The sequence below is a fragment of the Galeopterus variegatus genome, unplaced genomic scaffold (assembly GCF_000696425.1).
Source record: "Galeopterus variegatus unplaced genomic scaffold, G_variegatus-3.0.2 Scaffold283, whole genome shotgun sequence".
Taxonomy (NCBI): domain Eukaryota; kingdom Metazoa; phylum Chordata; class Mammalia; order Dermoptera; family Cynocephalidae; genus Galeopterus; species Galeopterus variegatus.
The window spans coordinates 95,770-117,755 of NW_007726394.1; the positions used below are offsets into that span (position 1 = coordinate 95,770).

The 21,986-nt window shown below is 44.7% G+C and overlaps 1 protein-coding gene across 1 annotated transcript in view; it reads left to right on the forward strand.

Moving 5' to 3' along the window:
- CLPB (ClpB caseinolytic peptidase B homolog (E. coli)) overlaps positions 1 to 21,986 on the forward strand; it is a 139,302-nt gene that overhangs the window by 60,451 nt on the left and 56,865 nt on the right. Inside the window, exon 5 of the mRNA XM_008566961.1 lies at positions 10,215 to 10,343. Coding sequence (XP_008565183.1) covers positions 10,215 to 10,343 — 129 coding nt within the window. The remainder of the gene's footprint in view (positions 1 to 10,214; positions 10,344 to 21,986) is intronic.

Below are 21,986 nucleotides of genomic sequence, written 5' to 3' on the forward strand. Positions count from 1 at the left end.
CAGAGCAATGATGCCAAATGCCAGCAGAACTGTCTCCTGCTCTCATATAGAACCCAGCAACCATATCAGCCTGTGCATACCCCATACTTAGTCAGCCCGGAACGCCTGGCTTGTCCAAAGTCTTGGGAATCTGCCAGGCCAAAAGCTGTTTGGGCAAGTTATTATTTTTAATAATGTCCCTGCCTCTTCCTCATCCTTATCCAGGCCCACTTAGAGCCTTGTCACACCTCCAGGACCAGTGGTTCTACTTGTCATTTCTCAGCATTGCCAGTCACCATAGGCTCACCAGGACAGACAGTGCACTGTCACTTCATCAGGCATTTTGGCCAACTTCATGATTAAATGTATCAACCAGTTAGGTTAATTATTTCCATCCTTTTAGCCCTCCAAACCTAGAAGAAGGAGATAGACTAGTTGACATGTTTTATTAAAAAGAATAAATTCGATGCATTTATAAAAATAAGTGGGATCGGGCAGCAAAGAACTAGTTTTGTGATTTTTTAACTGATTTACATATTTCGTATATAAATATTTTTTCATCAAAAGTTCCAAATCAGGGATGGGTCCCACACACCACACAAAATATATTAGAGACATTTATATGGATAGCAGGAAGGGAGACAGAGGGCTGAAATTTTCCAGGCACCCAGTGATTGATGGGGGCTGAGGCTCCCCCTGACGCTTTATTGAGTTTCCGATGATTATCTCTCGCTGAGACATTTTTTACAGATGACGGTCGAGCTGTCACAATGGACCATGGGGGAAAAAAACCCAACAATAATAACACTTTAATCTTTTTACTGCACTGCTCCCTAGTATCTCAGATTCATCTTCCCTGACGCACGCAGTTCATTATTCTGCCCCTCCCTGGATGGGAAATAAAGGAAAATAAATATATATGTAGACACACTTACCCACATACATACACACACAGATGGAGTATATAAAAGAGACCACCTCAGAACCAGAGAGGGGCAGAATTTATTGTTTTTTTTGCAAGTGTTGAGGTTTATTAGTAGAGATGCTGGGTTGGCTTGGAATTGGCTATTAATTACAGCATTTTGTATTTGTTTTTTATTGCAAGTTTTTAACATCTTGAAGAAAAGGCAGAGGAGAGCCAGGCAGGTATAGAGATGGGGAGCACAGAGGGACCAACTTTGACCAACCAGGTAGCTGGCTTAGAGGCAAAGAGGGCAGGCTCCTTCCTCTTGCTGCCAGCCCTGCCCCAGAAGAGCCCTGGAGCTGAAAGGATATGGCTGTGGTTAGGATTGGGGAGGTGGGGGGGTGAGGGGGTGGAGAATGGGGAGAGGGTGAGCTCAGGGCAATTACCGGGCAAATCAGAAGGAATCTGGATACCTGTGAGCATGTCACTACTCAGAGTTAGGAGAGGTGGGAAGTAGAGGAGGTTCAGAGTTGCGATGAGTCTGTAGATAACAGTAACAGATTCTTAAGAGCTTGTCCTACCTTTTGAATTTGATTATATGAAGGTGAGTCATGGGCTCTGTGGCCACAGAAGGGGTCCTCGGCCATAGAGGATGCCACACTCACTGTGTAGGGCCACAGGCAGGGTCAACAACCTGTCTTCTTCAAGTTCCAGGCCAACTGGATCAGCACTTATTCTACTGGAGACACATCAAGGGCAGCCTTCCCACAGGGACCCCAAACCTATCTTCTCCTACCCCCATGAAAGGGAAGGGGGAAGTCAGAAAGGTTGGCATTAATGTCTCCATTTTACAAATGAGATATTTGAGGCCCAGGGAGATGAAGTAATTTTCGAGTCACTAGGATTAGAATCGAAGTCTCTCAGACTCAGAATTCTGAATTCTTTCCTTTCAGAGATACTCTGTAAAAGAGAGATTATTCTGATATTATTTGTAGCTTTTAACAAGCTCTTAAGGACAGGACTCATTCTTTATCCTCATAGCCTAGTCCCGAAAAAGTACTTAATGTTTGGTAGATGGGGGAGGAGACAGACTAGGATATGTGATATAGAAAATCCAACTGGAATTTTTGGGGCTTATGAGTGAGACATTGGGTGGGGGTCTCATCGCAGTGCATGGTGCACTAGGGACTTCTTTATTTGCGAAGAACATTCTGGTGCCAAGGCATCCTTGGCCTCCCTGGAGTAGGACCATACAAGTGGAAGGTGGGATTGGCCAGTTTGTATCTTTCCTGTGTTCTATATAAGAACATTAGGATAGGAAGGACCCTGAGAGATCATCTAGTCTAGTGCTTCTCAGAGTGTTTTCTGAGGAGCAACGCCATGAGCTTTTAAAATGTACATTCCCAGGCCCTGCCTACTGAATCTGAATGGCTGAAGTGGGGGGCCCAAGAATCAATGTTTTTTTGACCAGTTACCCAGGTGATTCTGTTGCCACTAAAGCTTGAGAATCACTTATGTAGAAAAACTACTCTGCTATAAAAACTGAGAACTTGGATCTGAGGGGGAATGAGTCACACATCACGTTAATGGAAGGGCCAGTTTTGAACCCAGTTCTCTTGTCTCCTGGTCTATTGTTCTCACTGATCCCATACTGCTTAATTCATTAACAAAAACCATTGCATGCTCATAGCTTTCAGGATAAAATCCAAACCCCTCTCAGGACCAGGCCTTTGCCTGCCTGGGCAACCTCATCTCTGTCCACTGCTCTACCCGCCTTAACTTGGCATGCAGTGAAGGATGCCTCACTGAAGGACTCCTGTTTTCTTGAATGAATAGGTAATGCAGTCTTTACTCTCTGGCCTTTGCAAATGCCACTCCTCTCCTGAATGCCCTTCTTACCCTCTCCACCTGGCAAGCTCCCCCTCATCCTCAGGACAGTTCTTCTGGAAGATACCTCCCCAGGCCACATTACATGTGCCCATCTTCACTCCCGTCAGACATGTGGTCTGTCTCATACCACTTACTGTGCTATAGGTGCTCAGTAATAGTGTGCTGGTGGGTAGGTGGATGGATGAAGGTTCATGTGAGCTCATTCTGAAGCTGCATGAAATACTGAATTGATGCTATATGGAAGACAGAAAATGTTATGAACTAGTTATTGTCATATATGGGGAGCCTAGGATCTAATTGTGGAGTCAGGACAAAAGGGAAAAATTTAACGCCAAAAAGTATTACAAGCATAATAGTAGGACAATAAATAATTGACTGCTAAATGGCTACCTACAAATCAATGTTACTGGCATTCAGGGCAGAGCTGGGAGGAGAGAACTTCCTGGACGAGGAGGACTTGAATTGGGTTTTAAAGAACAGGTAAGATTTGGAGAGGGAGGAGAGTCTTCCAGGAAGGCTGTGTAAGGAAATGAAGGGCCTTTCCTTCTCCGGGGATGGTCTCATTTTGACTCAGCACAAGGAGTCTCCCTCTGCCCCACTCCCTGGCTGAAGACAAGTGCAAGAGGTGGAACTGACAGCCCCCACTGAGGTTGCTGATCCACTGGCAGTAGGACAGCTGTCTCTCAGGTTATAGTAAGCATTTAGTGAAGAAATATATATAAAACACCATAAAATGGCCCCATTCCTCACTAATAGTGTGAATTCCCCGAAGAAAATTAATTGGAATATACTCTATGCTGAAGCTCTCTGCACTTTTTCTGGTGGTGGAAAGGATGAAAGTGTTGAGGTGAAATAACTTCTCCAAGTTGGGAAATCTCAGTCCTCTCTGGTGTGTTTTAGACAACTCCCCCCACACCCTCCCCCCCCCAACACACATTGTAGGTGGAGCACCTGAGCAGTGGCAAGAAGGGGCAGGTGCTCTAATTCTAACTGTAATGCTAATGATGCCTCACCAAGTTCTAATTTGCCTTGAGGGTGAGAGCCTTGGGCTGGAGGAAGCAGAGGGTCCAGAGGCTTCTTTATGGAGATTCAATAAAAATTGGGCTTAGTCCCTAAACTTCAGGTCAGATTAGTTGACTCGGAGTTATGTGAGGCTTGAGTCTGTGAGCATTGGCAGAAGCTGTGTAGTATGGAGGATAGAGCAGAGGCCTTGGAGCCGGACAAACTTGGGGTCTAGTCTTAGTCCATCTCGGACTAGCATTGTGAGTTGAGCAGGTCACCTAACCTCTTTAAGCCTGTCTCCTCATCTTTTCAATGGCAATAATAGTACTTGACCTCTCTGCCCTACATGCGTTGTCATGAAGATGAGGGAGTGATCACCTTGAAGTGCTCTCTAAACTATAAAATGCTGTACAAATGTAAGGGGTTATTCTTATGTTTGTCTTATTAGTTGTAGAGTTTCACTCTCGGAGACATGCTCACATCTTTATTTTTTATTTTTTATTTTTTTTTTAAAGATGACCGGTTAAGGGGATCTTAACCCTTGACTTGGTGTTGTCAGCACCACACTCTCCAAAGTGAGCTAACCAGCCATCCCTACATGGGATCCGAACCCGCGGCCTTGGTGTTATCAGCACCACACTCTCCTGAGTGAGCCACGGGCCGGCCCCATGCTCACATCTTTAAAGGCAAAGGTGCTGCTAGACACTCTGTAACATTAGATGGCACCTGCTCCTGGGAATGGCCAGCAGAGGCTGAGTCTGAGGGAGAGGGACTCATAGCTAGGGTTGCTTCTCCACTGCACAAGGGAGCAATAAATAGGAGCACTCATCTTCTCATATCTTTTTTTCAAAGCCTCCCCCAGTAGACTTAGCGACAGGAGAGCAGGAACCATGTCTGATTCATTTCTGTGTCCCTGGTGCCTAAACCCAAGGGAGAAAGCACCATTAGTGTTTGTAATACTTTTTGTAAAAAACCTGTTATCAGAGTTGATTCTCCTATTTACATATTCAGGATTTCTCAAATTATTGCTTATCATACCCATTTTACAGATAGAAGAACTTAGTAAATGATGCCTTAGTGTATGATGCCTTTACTTTATTAAATCATTATTTCTCATCATGGGAGGTAGTGTTTTTGCATTGCAGTCTGCATAGTTCTGGGGAGTGGCCAGGGCTACATGAAAGGCCTCAGGGACTGCTTTCCACCTCTGCTGACTCCTTGGCATTTGCTCAGCAGTGCAGATTCTGCAGTTTACATCTGGGCACATACCTGCCACAAGCTCCCAGAACTGACCCTGTCCATGGCACACAGGCATAGACTTTTCGACATCAAGTGGCAGAGTTGGGAGCAGAAGGATGTCATAGTGATGCTTCTGTCACTCTTCCTGCGGTCAGAGGGGTGTTGGACCCCCTGCGGAGACAGGAATGACTGCCAGGAGGGGAAGCAGGAGCCAGAGCCTGTCTCACTCTGTGCTGGAGACAGGCTGGTAGATGTCTTTGTTGGAAAGGGGACGGTTCACTGGCCGAGGACCAGATGTAAACACAGGAGACCACCTTGGTGGCCAGCTGGCGAGACAGTATTGGATGAGTCACTTTAGCTTCTGTGGGTTTGCTTACTCTTCCTCAGTGAGGATGGGGTGTGTGTGCATGCTGCCCTTCCCCCTACCTCCTTTCCCCATTCAGCCCCTTTTTGTGGATAGAGAAGAGTATGAGATCTAATGAGTGGGGGGCTTCAGCAAGATATGGGACAGGGCTTCTAACTCTGGGTGGTGTGGGGAAATACCTTAATGCTAAGAGCATAAAATGGGCCCGGATGAACTGGACTGGGTCCCAGCTTTACTGCTAAGTAATTGTGTCATCCTTCTGAATGTCAATGTCCTCATCTATAAAATGGGAGAGTAAACTTATACCTCACAGGGTTATTCTGAAATAAATAAGTAAATGAAAATGCTTTACAGATTGTAACACACTACTCAGTTCCAAAGAGTGTTCTGTAGGACACAATACCGCAGGATTTTAACAAGGTTAGGTGAAAAGAGGCTGTCAGACAAGAAACTGCTGAGTGACACCAAACGAAATAGGTAATTCTTAACTCAGAACTACATTCTCATGCTCACTGTGCCTTTCTAGGAAGAAAAGTGTATGCAGAATTCCCAAAATGAAACCTTTTTTCACAGAGAGAATACATTTTTGGAAGCACAAGACTAGACAGTAAGGATAATAGCTAACATTTATTGAAAGGTACTATCTGCCAGGCACTCTACCAAGTACAATTATTCAGTGTCTCATTTAATCCTTACAACATCCCACGAAGGGGTTACTGTTATTATCTCCATTTACAGATAAAAGAATTTGGCCCAGAGAGGTTAGGTAAATTGCCCAAGATTACACAGTAAATTCAGAACAGGGATTCAAACACAAGTGGTCTGGCTCCAGAGCTCACCTATTTAACAGTCACACTCTTAAGTAAATTCACACACACACACAAAAAAAAAACGGGGGGCGGGCGAAGAAGATATAACAACTACAATTCCTTGAAGTTGATACAACAAGCAAACAGAAAGGACATTGTTGGGTGGGAGGGGGGAGAGGGAGGAGGGAGGGAGGTTTCGGTGATAGGCAACAATAATCAACCACATTGTATATCGGAAAATAAATAAATAAATAAAAAGAAGCAAATCTTAAAATAAATAAGTAAATAAATAAAATAACATAGTATTTGCATATAACCTATGCACATCCTCCTGATTATCTTAAATCATCTCTAGATTACTTATAATACCTAATACAATGTAAATGCTACATAAACAGTTGTTATACTGTATTGTTAAGGGAATAATTACAAAAGAAAAAAAAAACAGTCACACTCTACTGCCTTCACTAATACTTGTTGGCTATTATTATTATTATTTCTTTTCTTTCTTTTTTTTTTTTTTAAAAAGATGACCAGTAAGGGGATATTAACCCTTGACTTAGTGTTGTCAGCACCACGCTCAGCCAGTGAGCGAACCGGCCATCCCTATGTGGGATCCGAACCCGGGGCCTTGGTGTTATCAGCACCGCACTCTACCGAGTGAGCCACGGGCCGGCCCTATTATTATTATTATTTCAAAAACATAGATGATATTAGGGCCTTGGTTTGTATTATGTTGATTCAACAAGTGTTTGTCAAACACGTATTTCTAGCCAGACACTGTACTGGGCTCTGTACAACAGTGGAGAAGACAGTCACACTTCCTTTCCTCACTGAGCTTTTGGTCTAGTGGGGAAACATAGTCAAATAAGCAGGTGATTGTTTACTTGAATGTAGTAAATATTGTTACTGGGAGATATCTAAGGTGCTAGGGGAGCTGTTAGGAGCAATAACTACCTCAAACTTAGAAGGAATCACTGGAGGAAGTGACTTCTAATCAGAGGCCTAGAAATGAATTGGAGTTAGCCAGCTGAAGGCGTGGGAGAGGGGAAGATGTTCCAGGCAGTGGAATGGTATTTACAAAGGCTCAGAGGCAAGAAAGAGCATTAAGAAGGCCATGGTGAGAGATGAGACCTCAGAGGTGAGCAAGAGTCCTCTTCATGAACGTTCCTCACTGGCTGGTCTATGATGCTGGCACTCTGCTGACATTTGAAGTGAAATAGTCCCAGCTGTGTTCTTTGAGTTCATCTGCTTTTTTATGGTAAGCACCCTGTGTATTATCATTGCACTTGTGAAACTATTCTAACTTGTCTGTTCAGTGGTATGATCCTTGCATTAGATTCTTACCTTCTTAGAGTCGGGAACTATGTCTTATTCATTATTATATCTCCAGAAGCTCCCACCATGCATTGGTACTCATTAAATGTCATTTGTTGAATGAATGATGGGTTGTCTTTGTAAAATGGATTATACCCTTCTTGCTTTCTTGAGCCAACTATTACTTTTCCTCAGGTCCATCATTATATCCAGCAGTTAATGTCCTATGTGGCAGTTCAGTGATACCCTTAGGGGCTTTTGAGGTGCTGTACTCTGAATTTCCTTTTCAGCTTTTCATTGTCCTGTTCTTTTCCCTCCCTGCCTGGCCAGTGCTTGATTGTAATCAATCTGCTTGATTCTAAAGTATCCTCTCCAGCCTCCTTATTTCCTTCTCCTAATCTGCAGTGGGCTGGAAACAAGATCATCTAGAATGATTTGATAAGACTGTGACTAAGAGTTAGTAATCTCTGATAGAGGTCCTTTAGGACTCTCAGATGGGAAAAGTGTAAGATTCCATTGCACAAGAGACTTGTATGTTAGCTCTCAGAGGCCTTCCTCCTGTTCTTCCTGCTCCAGGAAAGGTGAGATAATACTGGGGGGTGGGGATGGGGGATCATCAGTCTGCAGAGCCCCTGTCTGGAATAGAAGAGCTGATTGACCATTGATTCGATAAACCCCACGTATGTATGTTCTGTTCTCCAGCTACACACTCCACCAACTTCATTTTGACCAAGCATTTGAAATGTTTCCACCCAAGCTAGCTTATATGGGTGCTAGCTACAAACCTCTGGTCGTTTTCTATTAAGGACAAGTTCCACAGAGAGTATGCTTGCACGTTCCCCCAAGCAGGGAAAAATGAGAGTCAAGGCTGGGACAAGAACATCTGGGCTCTACTCCTTTCTCTGGGCTCTGGTTCCCTCATTTTGCAAATGAGTTAAAGCATGATATGATGGAAGGAAAAAATAAGGACTCAGATTAGACCTGGGTTCTAATCCTCACTCAATCACTTATTAGCTGTGTGACCTCTGAGCTTCAGTTTACTCATCTGTAAAATGGGGAGAATAATACCTGTTATGTAAGGTCGTTATGAGAATTAAATAAGATCAGTTGTGTGAAGTGACTGTCAGGCACAGAGTAGAAGAAGGTCAATAAATGAAATCTAGTAATATTAGGAAGAAGCACAACAGTCTTCTGCCTTTCGAAATTTTAAATAGGATGTTCAGTATTACAGGAGGGGGGGATGCAGAGGCCCCATTCCAAGATCACTTGGAAAAGAATGGTTTAGGAATTGTCTGGTGCTTTTGACTACCTACGCAAGGTCACCTTTTGACCTCCTGTACACTCCTTCATCCAGTGTGAGATAAGAGGAGCCTACCCTTTGGAGGCCCTGTGCCATGGGCTAGGGGAGAAGGGGGTTACAGGTAAGCAGGCCCCAAATTCCACCCCCAACAAACAGCTCAGGAGGGGACATAAGACAGTTACCCAGATAATTTCCACATGCAGAAAGAAATCACGTCACCTGAACAGAATAGATACTGTTTTGTAGGGTCTCATTTCCCAAGGGAGAGCCCCAGAGGTGGACTAACCTTCCAATTTATTGTTCCAAACTGGAACAGGTGTAAACCAGGACTATCCTGGGTGAACAGCAACGTGTGTATTCACCCAACCCAGGAAGTCTTGTAAAAGTGATGGGCTGGCCAGTTAGCTTAGTTGGTTAGAGTGCAGCCTTATAACACCATGGTCATGGGTTCAGATCCCCGTACTAGCCAGCTGCCAAAAAAAAAGTGACAAACTTTTTAGGTTATCTTATATAAAATTGGAGAGATAAAGTTTTGAATATTAGCACTAGTGTGAGCTTAGGGGGGTTGGGTTCTTTGATCACATGAAATGCTTGTTCTTCTTACCTTTCAAAAAATGTTTACAGTATTAAGGGTAAAAAAGCCAATTACAAAATTATATATACAGTAAACCTCAATTTTGTATGAAACCTGGAAGGATTAATACCAAAACATTAAATGTAATTTCTGATGTTGAGATATTGGTCCCTTTTCTTCTTAGCACTCTTCTGTGGTTTCAAAAAATTTAATTGCTTTTATAAATTAAAAAAGCTCTTTAAAAATTAAAATAACTTATTCACTAGATTATAGTCTTCAGAGCTGTGCTGTTCTTCTGCTAAGAACAGCCTCTGTCTCTTGTTCCACCCTTCCCCTGTCCTACCCCAACTTCCTTTCTTCACTCGGATAACTCCTCTTCATCCTTTGAGACTCCCATCTTCCGGGATTCTCACTTCATGCCCAAGTTGACCTAAGTTTTCCTGTGGCTTCTTATATCATCCTGTTGTCAACCTCTAACATATCCTATATCAACCTCTAACATAGCATTTACTTCAAACAATACTATAAATATGTATTTATTGTCTGCCTCCCTCATCAGATTAGGTCAGGGGTCGTACCTGATTTGTTTCATGTTCCCAAGATGAATCCTAATACATAATAGATGTCAGTAAACATTTGTGGAGCTATGTTTTAGCTGGCCTGTTTTACCTCCTTTGCCCAGCACAGATGGCCAGGCACATGGTAGTTGCCATTTTTTGTTTAGTTAAATAGGTAGATGAGTGAGTGAGTGAATTAAAATGCCAAGAGAAAGCAGGTGAGATTGGTGGCTCATGCATTTGTTGCTAATAGAAGGATTTGTGTTGTTCTCCCCCTAGTCCTGGTCACCCGAGAGGATGATTTCAACAACCGGCTGAACAACCGCGCCAGCTTCAAGGGCTGCACAGCCCTGCACTATGCTGTCCTTGCCGATGACTACCGCACTGTCAAGGAGCTGCTTGATGGAGGTGAGAGTGGGAGTGGATGAAAAAGTGGGGTTGGCAGGGGGAGAGAGAGTACTAGGCAGCCATTCCATCTGGAAATGCCATACCCAGAGCCCTGTTACCCTCCCAGAGCTGGAAATGCCTTGAAAGTGGCTGCACTTCCTGAGAGTGGTAGTGTGCACATGTGATTTGCCCTCCTGTGACGGATGTGTATTCTTTGCCTACGTGTGTGGTATGATCCATGCCATCCTGCCTGTCTACATATGCTGTAAGCGTTTTCTTGATTGTTGCTCTCCCCAAAAGTGTCCTCTCTACTGCCTGTGACCTTCACAGCAAGGCTAATGGAACAAGGGAGATGCTCCTCAAATCTCTACTAATGCAGGTCTCAAAGACCACCTCCTTGATCACACCTTCACCTCAGTCTCAGTTAGACCCCTCCCATTACTCTGGGTCATGACACCCTATTCTTTTCTGTCATTGCACTTGTCACAATCTGAAATGGTTTTTATTTGTTCAATAGCCTTCTCCCTAACTTCACTCTGAGCTCCCTAAAGGCAAGAACCATGGCTGACTTGTTTAGGTGTTCCCAGCACCTAGCAAAGTATTTGGCACTTAGTAAGCATTCGATAAATATCTTGTTGAATTATGAATACTCTACCTTTGGAGAGCATCAGTTTAATTGGAGAGACAGTATGTACCATCCCCAGACTCAAGCTGAGCTGGTCCTGTCCAGGTCTGGTACAGAGTTAACTGCCAGACACCTCCCAAGCAGTCACCTTCCCTCCAGCCTCTCTTTGGGATAGGGAGGAACCATCTTGCCAGGATGTGTGGGACCCAGGCCCCTTAATGAGTACATGGCACGTGACTGTTACATGTCCTCCTTGCCACTTCCTGAGGGCCAGGAACCCTCTCTTGGGGCTAGCTCCAGGGTTCTTGTCAGGGGTTATTCTCCATAGAACTTGAGAGATGGAAGGGTCCTCAGAGGTCCTGTGGGCTGCTCTGTTGATTGCCTGCCTCCCTGCCAGCAGAAACCTGTCCCAGAGCCAGCTGGCTGGCATTTTCTTGGATTCTGTTAGAGACTGCTTCTTCCCTAGGGAGTCCTTTCCATTTTACTCTGACTGGTTGAAACATCTTAATGAGCTGTGATCTTCTCTGTAACTTCTACAAACTGTCATCTGCTACCCAATCACTTTTTCAAAAATCAGTCTTCAAAGTTCTTCCAGTCCCAGAGCCTTTGCTTCCCCAAGCCCAATATCCCAGGGTCATCTTCCAGCCCTTGTGATGTGGTTAGGCTGGAGGAACTTTCCAGAAACCCCCAATCCTGCCACCTTCCTTCAGCCACATCCATGCTAGCATAAAACCCAGTCCTGGCCCATATCCCCAGCCTACAGGGGGTCTGCCCCAGAGCAGCCAGAATGTGCCTTGCCCTTGGTCATGTACAGTGTGAAGGGCAAGACTACCCTTGGATACAGTGACAGTGCCTAGAATGACTGATGCTTTTGGAGTGAGAACTCACTGCTCTTAGAAGTAGAGACTTAGAAAACATCCCCAAGTAGGATGCTTCTTATTTTGTCCTTTGGAAAGCTCTCTGGTGAGATATTTGTAGCTAAGAATTGGACCATTCACCAAGGCGTTTCTCTCTGCCGTGCCTGAAAGTCAATCAATACTTCCAGCCATTGTCCAGTAGTTTATATTGCCCGCTTATCCCCAACCCCAAACAGACAGAGAATTCACTCTGTAGGGAGCCCCTCTCCCTAACCTTCCAGATCGAACACCTTTGAAATGAAAAGACTAGGGCCTTTTATGAAGCTCCCTCCACCCTCACCCCTTTGAGTGGCCCTTTGAGTCGTTCCAGGGGCATGGTTCCTGCCTGTTGACTTGGAACAGATGCCCTTAGCCCCCACCTTTATATTTCTTCCACCTGCCTTTTTAGCCAGCATCCATTTACACCCCTACCCCTAGCCTCCCAGCCTCAAGGGCTAAAACCATTAACCAGTTATTTTTCCCTCCCAGACCTGAACAAGTCACTGTCACTAGGAGCCTGCAGGCCTGCTGGCTTCTGACCTCCCTCCCCCCTTGACCTCCCTTGGTCTGCCTGTGTATGTGACCAGCCAACCAAGAGGCAGGATCCTGTTCTCTTGTCCTAGGGGCTATTGCCAGTAACGTTTCCAAAGTCTTTTGACCTCAGCTGACCTCCCCAAAGTGTTTCATGGAAGGCAGGAGTGCCTGACTTCCTGCCCATTTAACTTTCTTAGCCTGTACTTGCCATCAGCTTTGCTGCAGCGATGTAGAGAGAGGTTCTGTCTGTGAGATCCAAGGCAGGCTTAGACATAGAGGCAATCCTATGCTCACAAGGTCCATATATAAGCCTTTTCTTTGAAATTGCTCAGTCCACAGTGATTTAGGGTCTCCAGGTCTTAGAGGCTTAGAGCTAAAGAGGGCAGCTACTGTTGATCAGAAGTCCCCATTTGAGCTGGGAGGATGTTCAGGCAGCAGCATCAGGCTGATTTTGTGGGAAGTTCTCTGGCCCTTTAGGAGGCAGCATGGAGTAATAGAAAGGGCACTTCAAGCTTCAGGGTCAGGCCAGCCTGGTTTTGAATGCCAGCTGTCCCACCTTCTAGGTGTGTTGCCTTGGACGTGTTACCTTAACTCTCTAAGTGTCAGTTTTTTTATATGTAAAATAACGCCTGCTTCATAGGGGTAGCATGAGGATTAGTGATAACGTCTATAAAAGACCCAGACAGGCACATGGTAGGTGCTCTATGATAGGTAGTTGTCATTACGACTTATATGAAGAAATCAATTTCTCATCCTGGCAGCTATAATCCCTTTCCTCTCCTGTATGGAACCTGTACTCCTCTTAATTCTGTCTCTGACTACAACTTTGTCACCCTCCTAAAATGGTACTGTGTTCCCTCTCTTATCTGAATCCTCAGATTCTTCAAGGCCTCCCTCTCTCAGGAAACCTTTCCTAGTTGTCTGGTCTACTCTGATACTTTCCTCTGAACTTTTATAGGATTGCACAAGTGCTAAGCACAGAATGCTCAAGGTCACTTCTTCATCTTCAGGAGGTCCTGTAACAAAGTGAAAAGAACATAAGCTTTGGAGTCAGACAGACCTGGGTTTAAATCTCAGCCCTGGGCTGGCGAGTTAGCTCATTTGGTAGAGCGTGGTGCTGATAATACCAAGGTCGAGGGTTTGGATCCCCATATAGCCAGCTTCCCCCCCAAAAAACAAATAAATAATAATGAAAAATAAATAAATAAATCTCAGTCCTGTTATGTGACTCTGGGCAAGACACTTGCCATCTCTCAGACCATGGACCTCAAGGCATCCTAAGATCAGGCACACTGTTCCTGATCCTGAGAGACTCTTAGACTGTTGCAGGAGACAGGTGTAGAAATAAGCTATGACAGCAGGGTAGGTGCTCTGGCAGGGGGCCAGACAAGGGCTCTGGGGACATAGAGGAGAAAATGCCTTCTTCTGCATGGTGAGCAGGGAGGTAGAATCAGTTACAAAAAGCTTCCAAAAGGAGGGTTGCTTGAGCCTTATCCAGGAGGGTAATGGGAGTTTGCCAGACAGATTCTCCGGAAGGGTTTTGAATTAACCCATGCTAATCTTCTACACCCAACCTCCACAGAAAAGTAGGTACACAGGCCTCTGTGTTTTTCACTTTTGAAGATGCTGCTTCTGCCTATGTCTGTAGCTTATGAGCAGGAAGGCTCTGCTTCAGCACTTGATGGCAAGTACAAGAAAAGGTGGGAGGGAGGGAGAGGCAGGAGCCTCTGATTTCCAGAGCTGTTAAGGTGCTCTAGTAACCGTTTCCTCTCAGGGTTGTGATCCCACTGGCGGATCCATCTTTCTAAAACATATCTCTAATCATGGCAGCCTTTCTCGACCAGGGTTCTTCCAGGAAATTGAGCCCTAATGCTCTAAGGCATCCATTGTACACAGGAATTAACTTCTCTACCAGGCATCTAAAATCGTACTAGGTATATACCACACTCTTGGGAAAATTGAGAAAATCATTACTCAAATAATTTTCTGTATGTGGTTCAAAGGAGAAACCCCAGCTGAGAAAGGTGGCAAGGAAAGGGCATGAGCTTTAGAGTCAGGATCTGAATACCATGCTACTTAATAGCTGTGTGATCCTGGGCAAGTTACCAACCATTCTGAGGTTCTTTTTCCTCATCTAGAAATGGGGAGGGATGCCACCTACCTTCTAAGGTTTTGTAAGGATTAGGACATGTGTAGCTTCTGCAGAGTAGGCACTTTATATATAGTACCTGTTGTTAACTACAAAAACACTCAGTGCTTACTTGCTTTAGGAAAAAAAAAAAAGAATCCCAACCATCCTATCTTGTAACTGGTTTTTGAGTCTGACCCTCTCCTAACTTTTTCCCCCACTGCTGCCCAGATCCTCCAGCTACACGGTATTGTTGATTCAATGTTCCCACCTTGGTGCCTTTACTCTTGCAGTTCTTTCTGCCTCTCCTTTACCTTTGACTTTGTTTCTCAGGCTGCTGGAATTCTTTCTACCAGTCAGTCCCAGTTCTCATGCTGCCTTCCTTCTGGAGTCTTCCCCGTTCCCTGGGATTCCAGTCCCACTTACTAGACTGAGGTAGATTGAAGGCAGTACAGTCTTTTTTTGTCTTTGTCTCCCTTGGATGCTTTGCACATAGTTTAGGACATTTTTGATACACTGATAAATCTCCAAAACCACGGTAGGTTTTCCTTGGGAGATATGGTATCTTTGCTTACTGGCCCACCCACCCTTAATGTCCTAATGTGTCTGGCCTTTTAGAGCTTCACATATGAGCCACCTCTTTCCAGCTTTCTTTCTTCTCCTTGTAGTCACGGTGCCTCTTCCTTTTCAGCCACCAATGCTCATCACCTCAGAAACACTTGGGCTTTATGAAACCTAATACCACTTTCCCCAGGGCCTCCCTCAGCCTCTTTCCTACTTACTTTCATGGCACCTCCTTGCCTTTCTCTGCAAGTTCCCAGCTCACTTGTCAGTGTTAACCAGCCATCACCAAATGAGTCCTTAAATCCCCCACCATCTCTGCCTGAGGCAAGGAGCCTTTCCAGTGCTGAGAGCTTCCCTTTAGCAGCCTGTTAGCATGTTGTCAGGACCCAAATGTGGAGTTCCATTTCTTGTTCCACTTCACTGTCTGTCCATCTGGCTACATGGCCAGATGTGGAGGGAATCAGCTTTGCCTCAGGCTGTTCTCCGTTGAAGCTTCACTCTGATTCTCACCAGCAATGCAGGGAAGGAGTCTGAGCACTGGGCTGAGGATCATCAGTTCTGGCACTGCTATTAAGGAAATCCTTTTTCCTCCTCCCTAAAAATAGAGAAGTTAGGGTAGCTGATCCTGATGACCGCTTCCAGCTCCAGTGTCCTGTGTAACCCCTGGGCAAGTCTTTTCCTTCATTTATCAAACACTGACTGAGCATCTCTCCTGTTGGGCCCCACCCTAGGCACCAGGGAAATAAAGATGATCCAGACATGGTCTCTGCCCTTAAGGAACTCATAGTTCAGTGAGGAAATCAGACATTTTAACAAAGAACTGCTGTCTAGTATATTAATGGCGATCTACAGAAGGTGCTGTGGGATCACAAAGAAAAGACCTTTTACATCTTGGAGAGGACAGGGAAAGCATGATGCAGGATAAGGTGTACACACTGAGTCTAGAAGGAGTAATGCACGTTTACCAGGTGGATGAGGGAGAAGGGCCAAGGGAGTAGCATGTTGAAAGGCATAGAGTAGGAAGCAGTATACCTTCTCCAGTATGCTGCAGGTGTTCAAAAGAGCTGGATTTATAGAGTATGGATGGAAGAGTCAGAAAGGAAAAATGGAAAGCAGGAGCTGATAATGAAGGTCTGTAATAAAAGCTATGCCAAGGAAATTGGACTTTATCCTCCAATAGGAAACCATTAAGATTTAGAGGAGGAACAGGGTAGGTTTTATGATTAATGTGAGAGATGTTTTAGAAGTTTCCAAAAAGGTTATCAGTAGCTGAGTGGATAAACAAATTGTGGAATGTTCACACAATGGAATCATATACAGCAATTGGAATGAATGAATTCTTAATCAATACAACAACATAGATGAATCTCATAAACCTAACACTCAGGTCAGAAGCCAGACATACAAGAGTACTTGTTGTATGCCTGCATTTAAAGTTCAAAATAGACAAAAATGATCAATGGCATAAGAAGTCAGGGTAGTGGTTAACATTGAAGGGGTGGGTAGTGACTGGGAGAGGGGATGAGGGAGCATCTGGGACACTGTAAGGTTATTTCTTTATCTAAGTGCTGGTTATGTGAGTAAATCCACCTCATGAAAATGCATTGAGTTGTATCCTTATGAATTTTTGTACTTTTTATATATGTTATACTTGAAAGGAAGTTTTAAAAATGAGAAAAAAAAAAGATTAGAAGGAGCATGATTGGAGAAAGGGAAAATAATTAATTTGAAATCTGTTGTAACTGTCTAGGTGAGGCCTAAACTAAGGCAGTTTCAGTGGGAAAGGAGAGAAGGGGACTGATCCCAGAAAGATTTAGGCGTGGAATCAGTAGGCTCAGATGATGAGAGAGGAGGGGGAGTCAGGGTGAGGTCCAGGTTCTTAATTGGACGGCCGGTAGATAGTGTGCCCTGTACCAATGTAAGGAATACTGGAGGGGGTGTGAGGGGCACAGAGTAATCAACAGTGCTGTTTTGAGCATGTCTGTTTATCCTTCCACCATCCCTTCCATCCTCCCTCCCTCCCTCCCTTTGGATTCAATGGTGCAGCATTATAAGTACTCCCTTTCTTCTTTCTCCCTTCTTTGTAGTCACCTGACAAATTATAACCCTAATTAAACCTAACTTTCTTTTTACTTCATTTCTGTATCTGAAGAGCTGAATGTTGCTGAAGAGAAATCATACAGCCGTACTAGCTGAACTCACTTCACGTTTATAACCATAACTCTCAAACACTCAACACTGCCAGCCACCCCACTACACTTCATGAGCAATATCACTTGCTTAATTTGGATCAAAACAACTTTTTTGTACCTTCTTTCTCCTCAAATCTCCAGCCCCCTCCTTTGCCAGCTCCAAAGCTGATGATTGCACCTCATATTTCCTAGAGAAAATAAATTGCAGTCCAAAGGAGTACCTCATCTTACCACCATCACCTCCACTAGCCTACCTGCATCTGTGCACCTGTATGCTGCCTTTCTTCCTCTAACAGTGGAAGAAGTTCCTAAGGCCAACCCCTGCACTAGGCTCTGACTCCTATTTCCTCTTACTTTCTCAAGGACTCCGCTCCACCATTTATCCCCTATCTCTTCTGCATTATCTGCTTTCCCCTCTCTACTGGCTCACTCCTATCAGCATAAAAACATGCCTTAATATCATCCATCTTGAAAAATAAAGCAAATTAAAACTTGCCTTGACCCAATATCCACTTCCAGCTGCCACGTCATTTCTCTGCATCCCTTCATGGCAAAAATCCTCGAAAGAATGATCAAGTATCCACTTACGCTTCTCCCCCAGTTCCTGTTCTTTCCTGAATCTCGATGTTAACATGGTCTAAATGATACCATCATCTACCCAGTTTTTCAGGCCCTGATTCCTTGAATTCTCTCTTTCTCATATGCTCCATATCAAGTCCTTCAGTACATCTGTCAGTTATACCTCTAAAGAACATCTTGAATCCATCCCATTTTTGCAGTTTTCATTGCTGTAACTCTGGTTCTGTTCAGGCCACCATCATCTTTCCTGGGCTATCACCACAGCTCCTATTTTCACAACTTCCACTCTTGTCCCCCTAAGTCCATCCTCCAACTAACAGCCACAGTGATCTTTTTAAAACATAAATCATGTCATTCTCCTGCTTGATCCCCTCCATAGGCTTCCCATTGAAACCAAAATGAAATCCAAACTCCTTACCAGAGCCTGCAAGGCCCAACATAATCTAGACCTCTACAACCTCTTCTCTATCTAATCTTCCACCTATTCACTATTCTCCCCTAACACTGGCCTTCCATTGTCCCTCAGAGACACTAAGCTCCTTCCCATCTCAGGGCCTTTGTACTTATGTCTCCCAGTGATTAGAACACTCTCCCTTGGGCCGGCCCGTGGCTCACTCGGGAGAGTGCGGTGCTGATAACACCAAGGCCCCGGGTTCGGATCCCAAAAAGGGATGGCCAGTTCGCTCTCGTATAACTTCGTATAATGTATGCTATACGAAGTTATTACGTGACCTCCCTCCCATGACATTCTTGGCTTTCTAAAGCAGGGGCTTGGTTGATTGCAGTGTGAGCTGTGGGAAGGAAAGTCTGTCCATGAACCAGAGTGAACAGAAGGGAAGGGAGCCTTAGAGCTGGACTCCTCAGGGTGTCTCCTAGTGTGTTCAAAGTGGTTCTGACAGTGGTGGGGACCTACTGCACAGCCCTGAGTGAAGATGAGGCCTCCTTCCTCTGGGAAGACTCTCCCTCTTGGGATGGCTACCTCATCATTCAGGTCTCAGTTCAGATGTCCCCTCCTCAGAGAGGCCTTTCCTCACCACCCTAGTAAAAGTAGCTCCCCCTGCCACTTTCTATCATTTTGCCCTATTTTATCTTCTTCATGGCACTTATCAGTCTCTAAAATGATCGTGTTTATTTGTTTATCTTCTGTCTCTCCTCTACTAGAAAGTAAGGTTTGTGGTGACAGAGACCTTGTCTGTTTATCTTACTGCTATATGCACAGCTCTTAGGAAAAAAATTCATAGCCAGCATATGGCAGGTGATTCATAAGTAGCTGTTGACCAGCCAAGGAACCTGTGGAACATTCATAGAGAGGTAGAGCAGGCAACTGGATGAATGAGAAAGGGCTTTTAAGTTGAACATGAAGATTTGAGAGTTGTCAGTCTTTGAGGTGGCTGAAACTGGCTGAGTCTGGAATTGTTTATGGAAGGTTGTAGAGCTGAAGAGACCCAAGGACACAACTGGGAGAACCTGCACTTCAGATGTAAGCATGAGAAGGGGAGCCAGTACAAGAGATTCTAGGAAACAGAGAGGGAAAAGAGAAGCAGAAGAGAGTAGAGAATGGGTTGTTTAAGGCAGTGCTGCTCAAACTGTCTATGAAAGAACTGTCTCTTTTTGTTGTTGTCGTCGTTGTTGTTTGAATTTGCTGTCTGTCGTGGACCAGTATTTTTGTAAAATACAATAAAAATGAATTATTAGAAAAATGATATTTTTAAAAGGCATATAAAATACAGGCCCAAATTTGTCATTAGATCCAGCAGACATAAAATTACTCTGACAAGTTGCTCTAAAAGTTTCCAGACAGTTACTCTCAATTACTGCACTTACGTCATCAGGTCTGGTAGCAAAGTTCACAGACCAGCAGCACTACACAGACCACACTTGAAGTATCACTGCTCGACTCCCAGGCAGAGACGGGAGACAAATGAGCAGAATATAGCTTCTGCCCTCAAGTAGCTTAAAGTCCAGTGGGGTAGACAGTCTGGAACACACACAATCATACTGCATGACAGAGAGGTCAAAGTACCACCATTAGGATGTAGGCGTTGGGGACTATGATCCGCTCCAGCTCTACCCTGTAGATCACAGGCCCCTCTTTGGCATCACTTGTTTTTTATCTATAAATTGAAGAGATCTTGTCAGATAATTGAACACTAAAGGGTTCTTCTTATTGTTTAGGTGCAGATGTTAATAACCCTCTGTGCTGGTAATTGTCTGGGAGAAGGATGGGGAGGGATTGCTAATCAGCACAAGGTTTCTTTTGGAGATGATGAAAATATTCTAAAATGAGATTATGGTGATGGTTGCACAACTCTGTAAGTATACTAAAAAACCATTAAATTGTATGCTTTAAATGGGTGAGTTTCATGGTACGTAAATTTTATCTCACTAAAGCTGTTAAAAAAAGAAAAAAAAAATGTTCTGTGCCATTCAAAACCAGAAAATATTGGCTTGGATGAGAATAGGCTAGAAAGCCAGGAGGACCTGATCACCCCATAGCCAATGTGGTGGATAAGATGGGCTCTTCTGGTGTATATGAAAGCTTCCTTTTAAAGAATACTGTTAAAAATTTATCTAATAAACCTCTCCCTTGCCCTTACTGGTCTTTTTATTGATTTCCTGTTATTATTTTAACAAGTATTTATTGCACTCCCCATCCTTGCGAAGCTTAAAGTTTGGCAGAGTAGAGACATTAGGCAAATAATTACAATATTATTAGCTAATAATTATAATGGGGACCTAACCTAGTCTGAAAGGGGTGGGGGAGTCTTCTCTAAGCAAATGGCATTTACGTTGAGACCTGATATGTAGATGTTAGTTATTTAGCTTGAGAAAATCCTGTGGGGAGGGATGGCCATGAGTCATCCAAGGGTATCTAGCCGTACAGTTGGGGGCATTTTGGGGAACAGAGGTGTTCTGTTTTATGGTAATTGCCATCCATGTATAGATCAGGTCTAGAAGGGACCCTCAGTGACCTGAGTCCTACCCTCAGTGAAGAGTGAGGAACTGTCCTTGCTCACCCCCAGGGAAAGATATTTCTGTATCCCAGCTCCTGTGGACATAGAGGAGTCACTGCATGGTTGAGTTGGAGATGAGAGCCTGGTCACCAGAGCCCATGCTCTCCAGAGCCACCTGCTATCCAGGCACCCGCATTTCATCAAGCCTCTAATCGGCTCCAAGCAGTCCTCAGATGAGCCTGGCTGGTATCCGGCATGACCTCATCACCGCCAACAGTGGCAGCTGGAGGCCAAGGCTTCCCTGGGTGAGGGAGAGGTCAGCATCGGCTGAGCCAGGTCTGTTCTGTATCCTACACTCTCCTCCACCTGCACTGGGTCTGGAAACAGAGCTGAGTGGGACTCAAATTTCTCAAGGCAGGGCCACCTTCCCTTTGCCAGCCCACTCGTGCCCCTCCAGTGTATGTGCTCTTGGGCAGAATACACAGAGAGAGGGCAACAGTGCAGCTTTAAGGAAGAGGAATGTCAATCTGAAGGTCAGGGATTACAAAATAGTAGCAAGGGCCCCATCTCAGGGTCAGCCTGGGGGATAGACCAGAACCAAGTTTTCCTCCAAAGGAGTTTGCTTCTAGCACTCATGTGCTCTCTTCCTCTGTACAAAAGCCTGGCTGTGTCCTAGGAAGAAAACAGCAGGGATGTTCTCTGTAGGTATGAACCACAGACTCCTTCCTGAACAGCATTTTGGAAATGAATTCTTTTAAATGTAGCAGAAGAAGGGAACTTGCCACTTAAGATATCTTTCAGGGGCCGGCCCGGTGGCGCACTGGATAGTGCGCCACATGGGAAGCGCGGTGGCGCTCCCGCCAGAGGGTTCAGATCCCACATACAGACCGGTTTCCGCTCACTGGCTGAGCGAAGATGTTCCCAACTTACTCTGGTTACTTTATGGTGGGTTTATCAGGATGTGATCCAATGTATTTCAATTCACAATATTTTCAACTTACTGTGGGTTTATGGGGCTGTAATGCCATCATAAGGCAAGGAGCATCTGTATTCAGATACTGATAAACATACTAGGAAGTGGGCTGGCCCGGTGGTGCACTGCTACAGTGCGCCGCTTGGGAGCCCAGCGGCGCTCCCGCCGAGGGTTCGGATCCCACATACAGACCGGTTCCCGCTCACTGGCTGAGCGAGG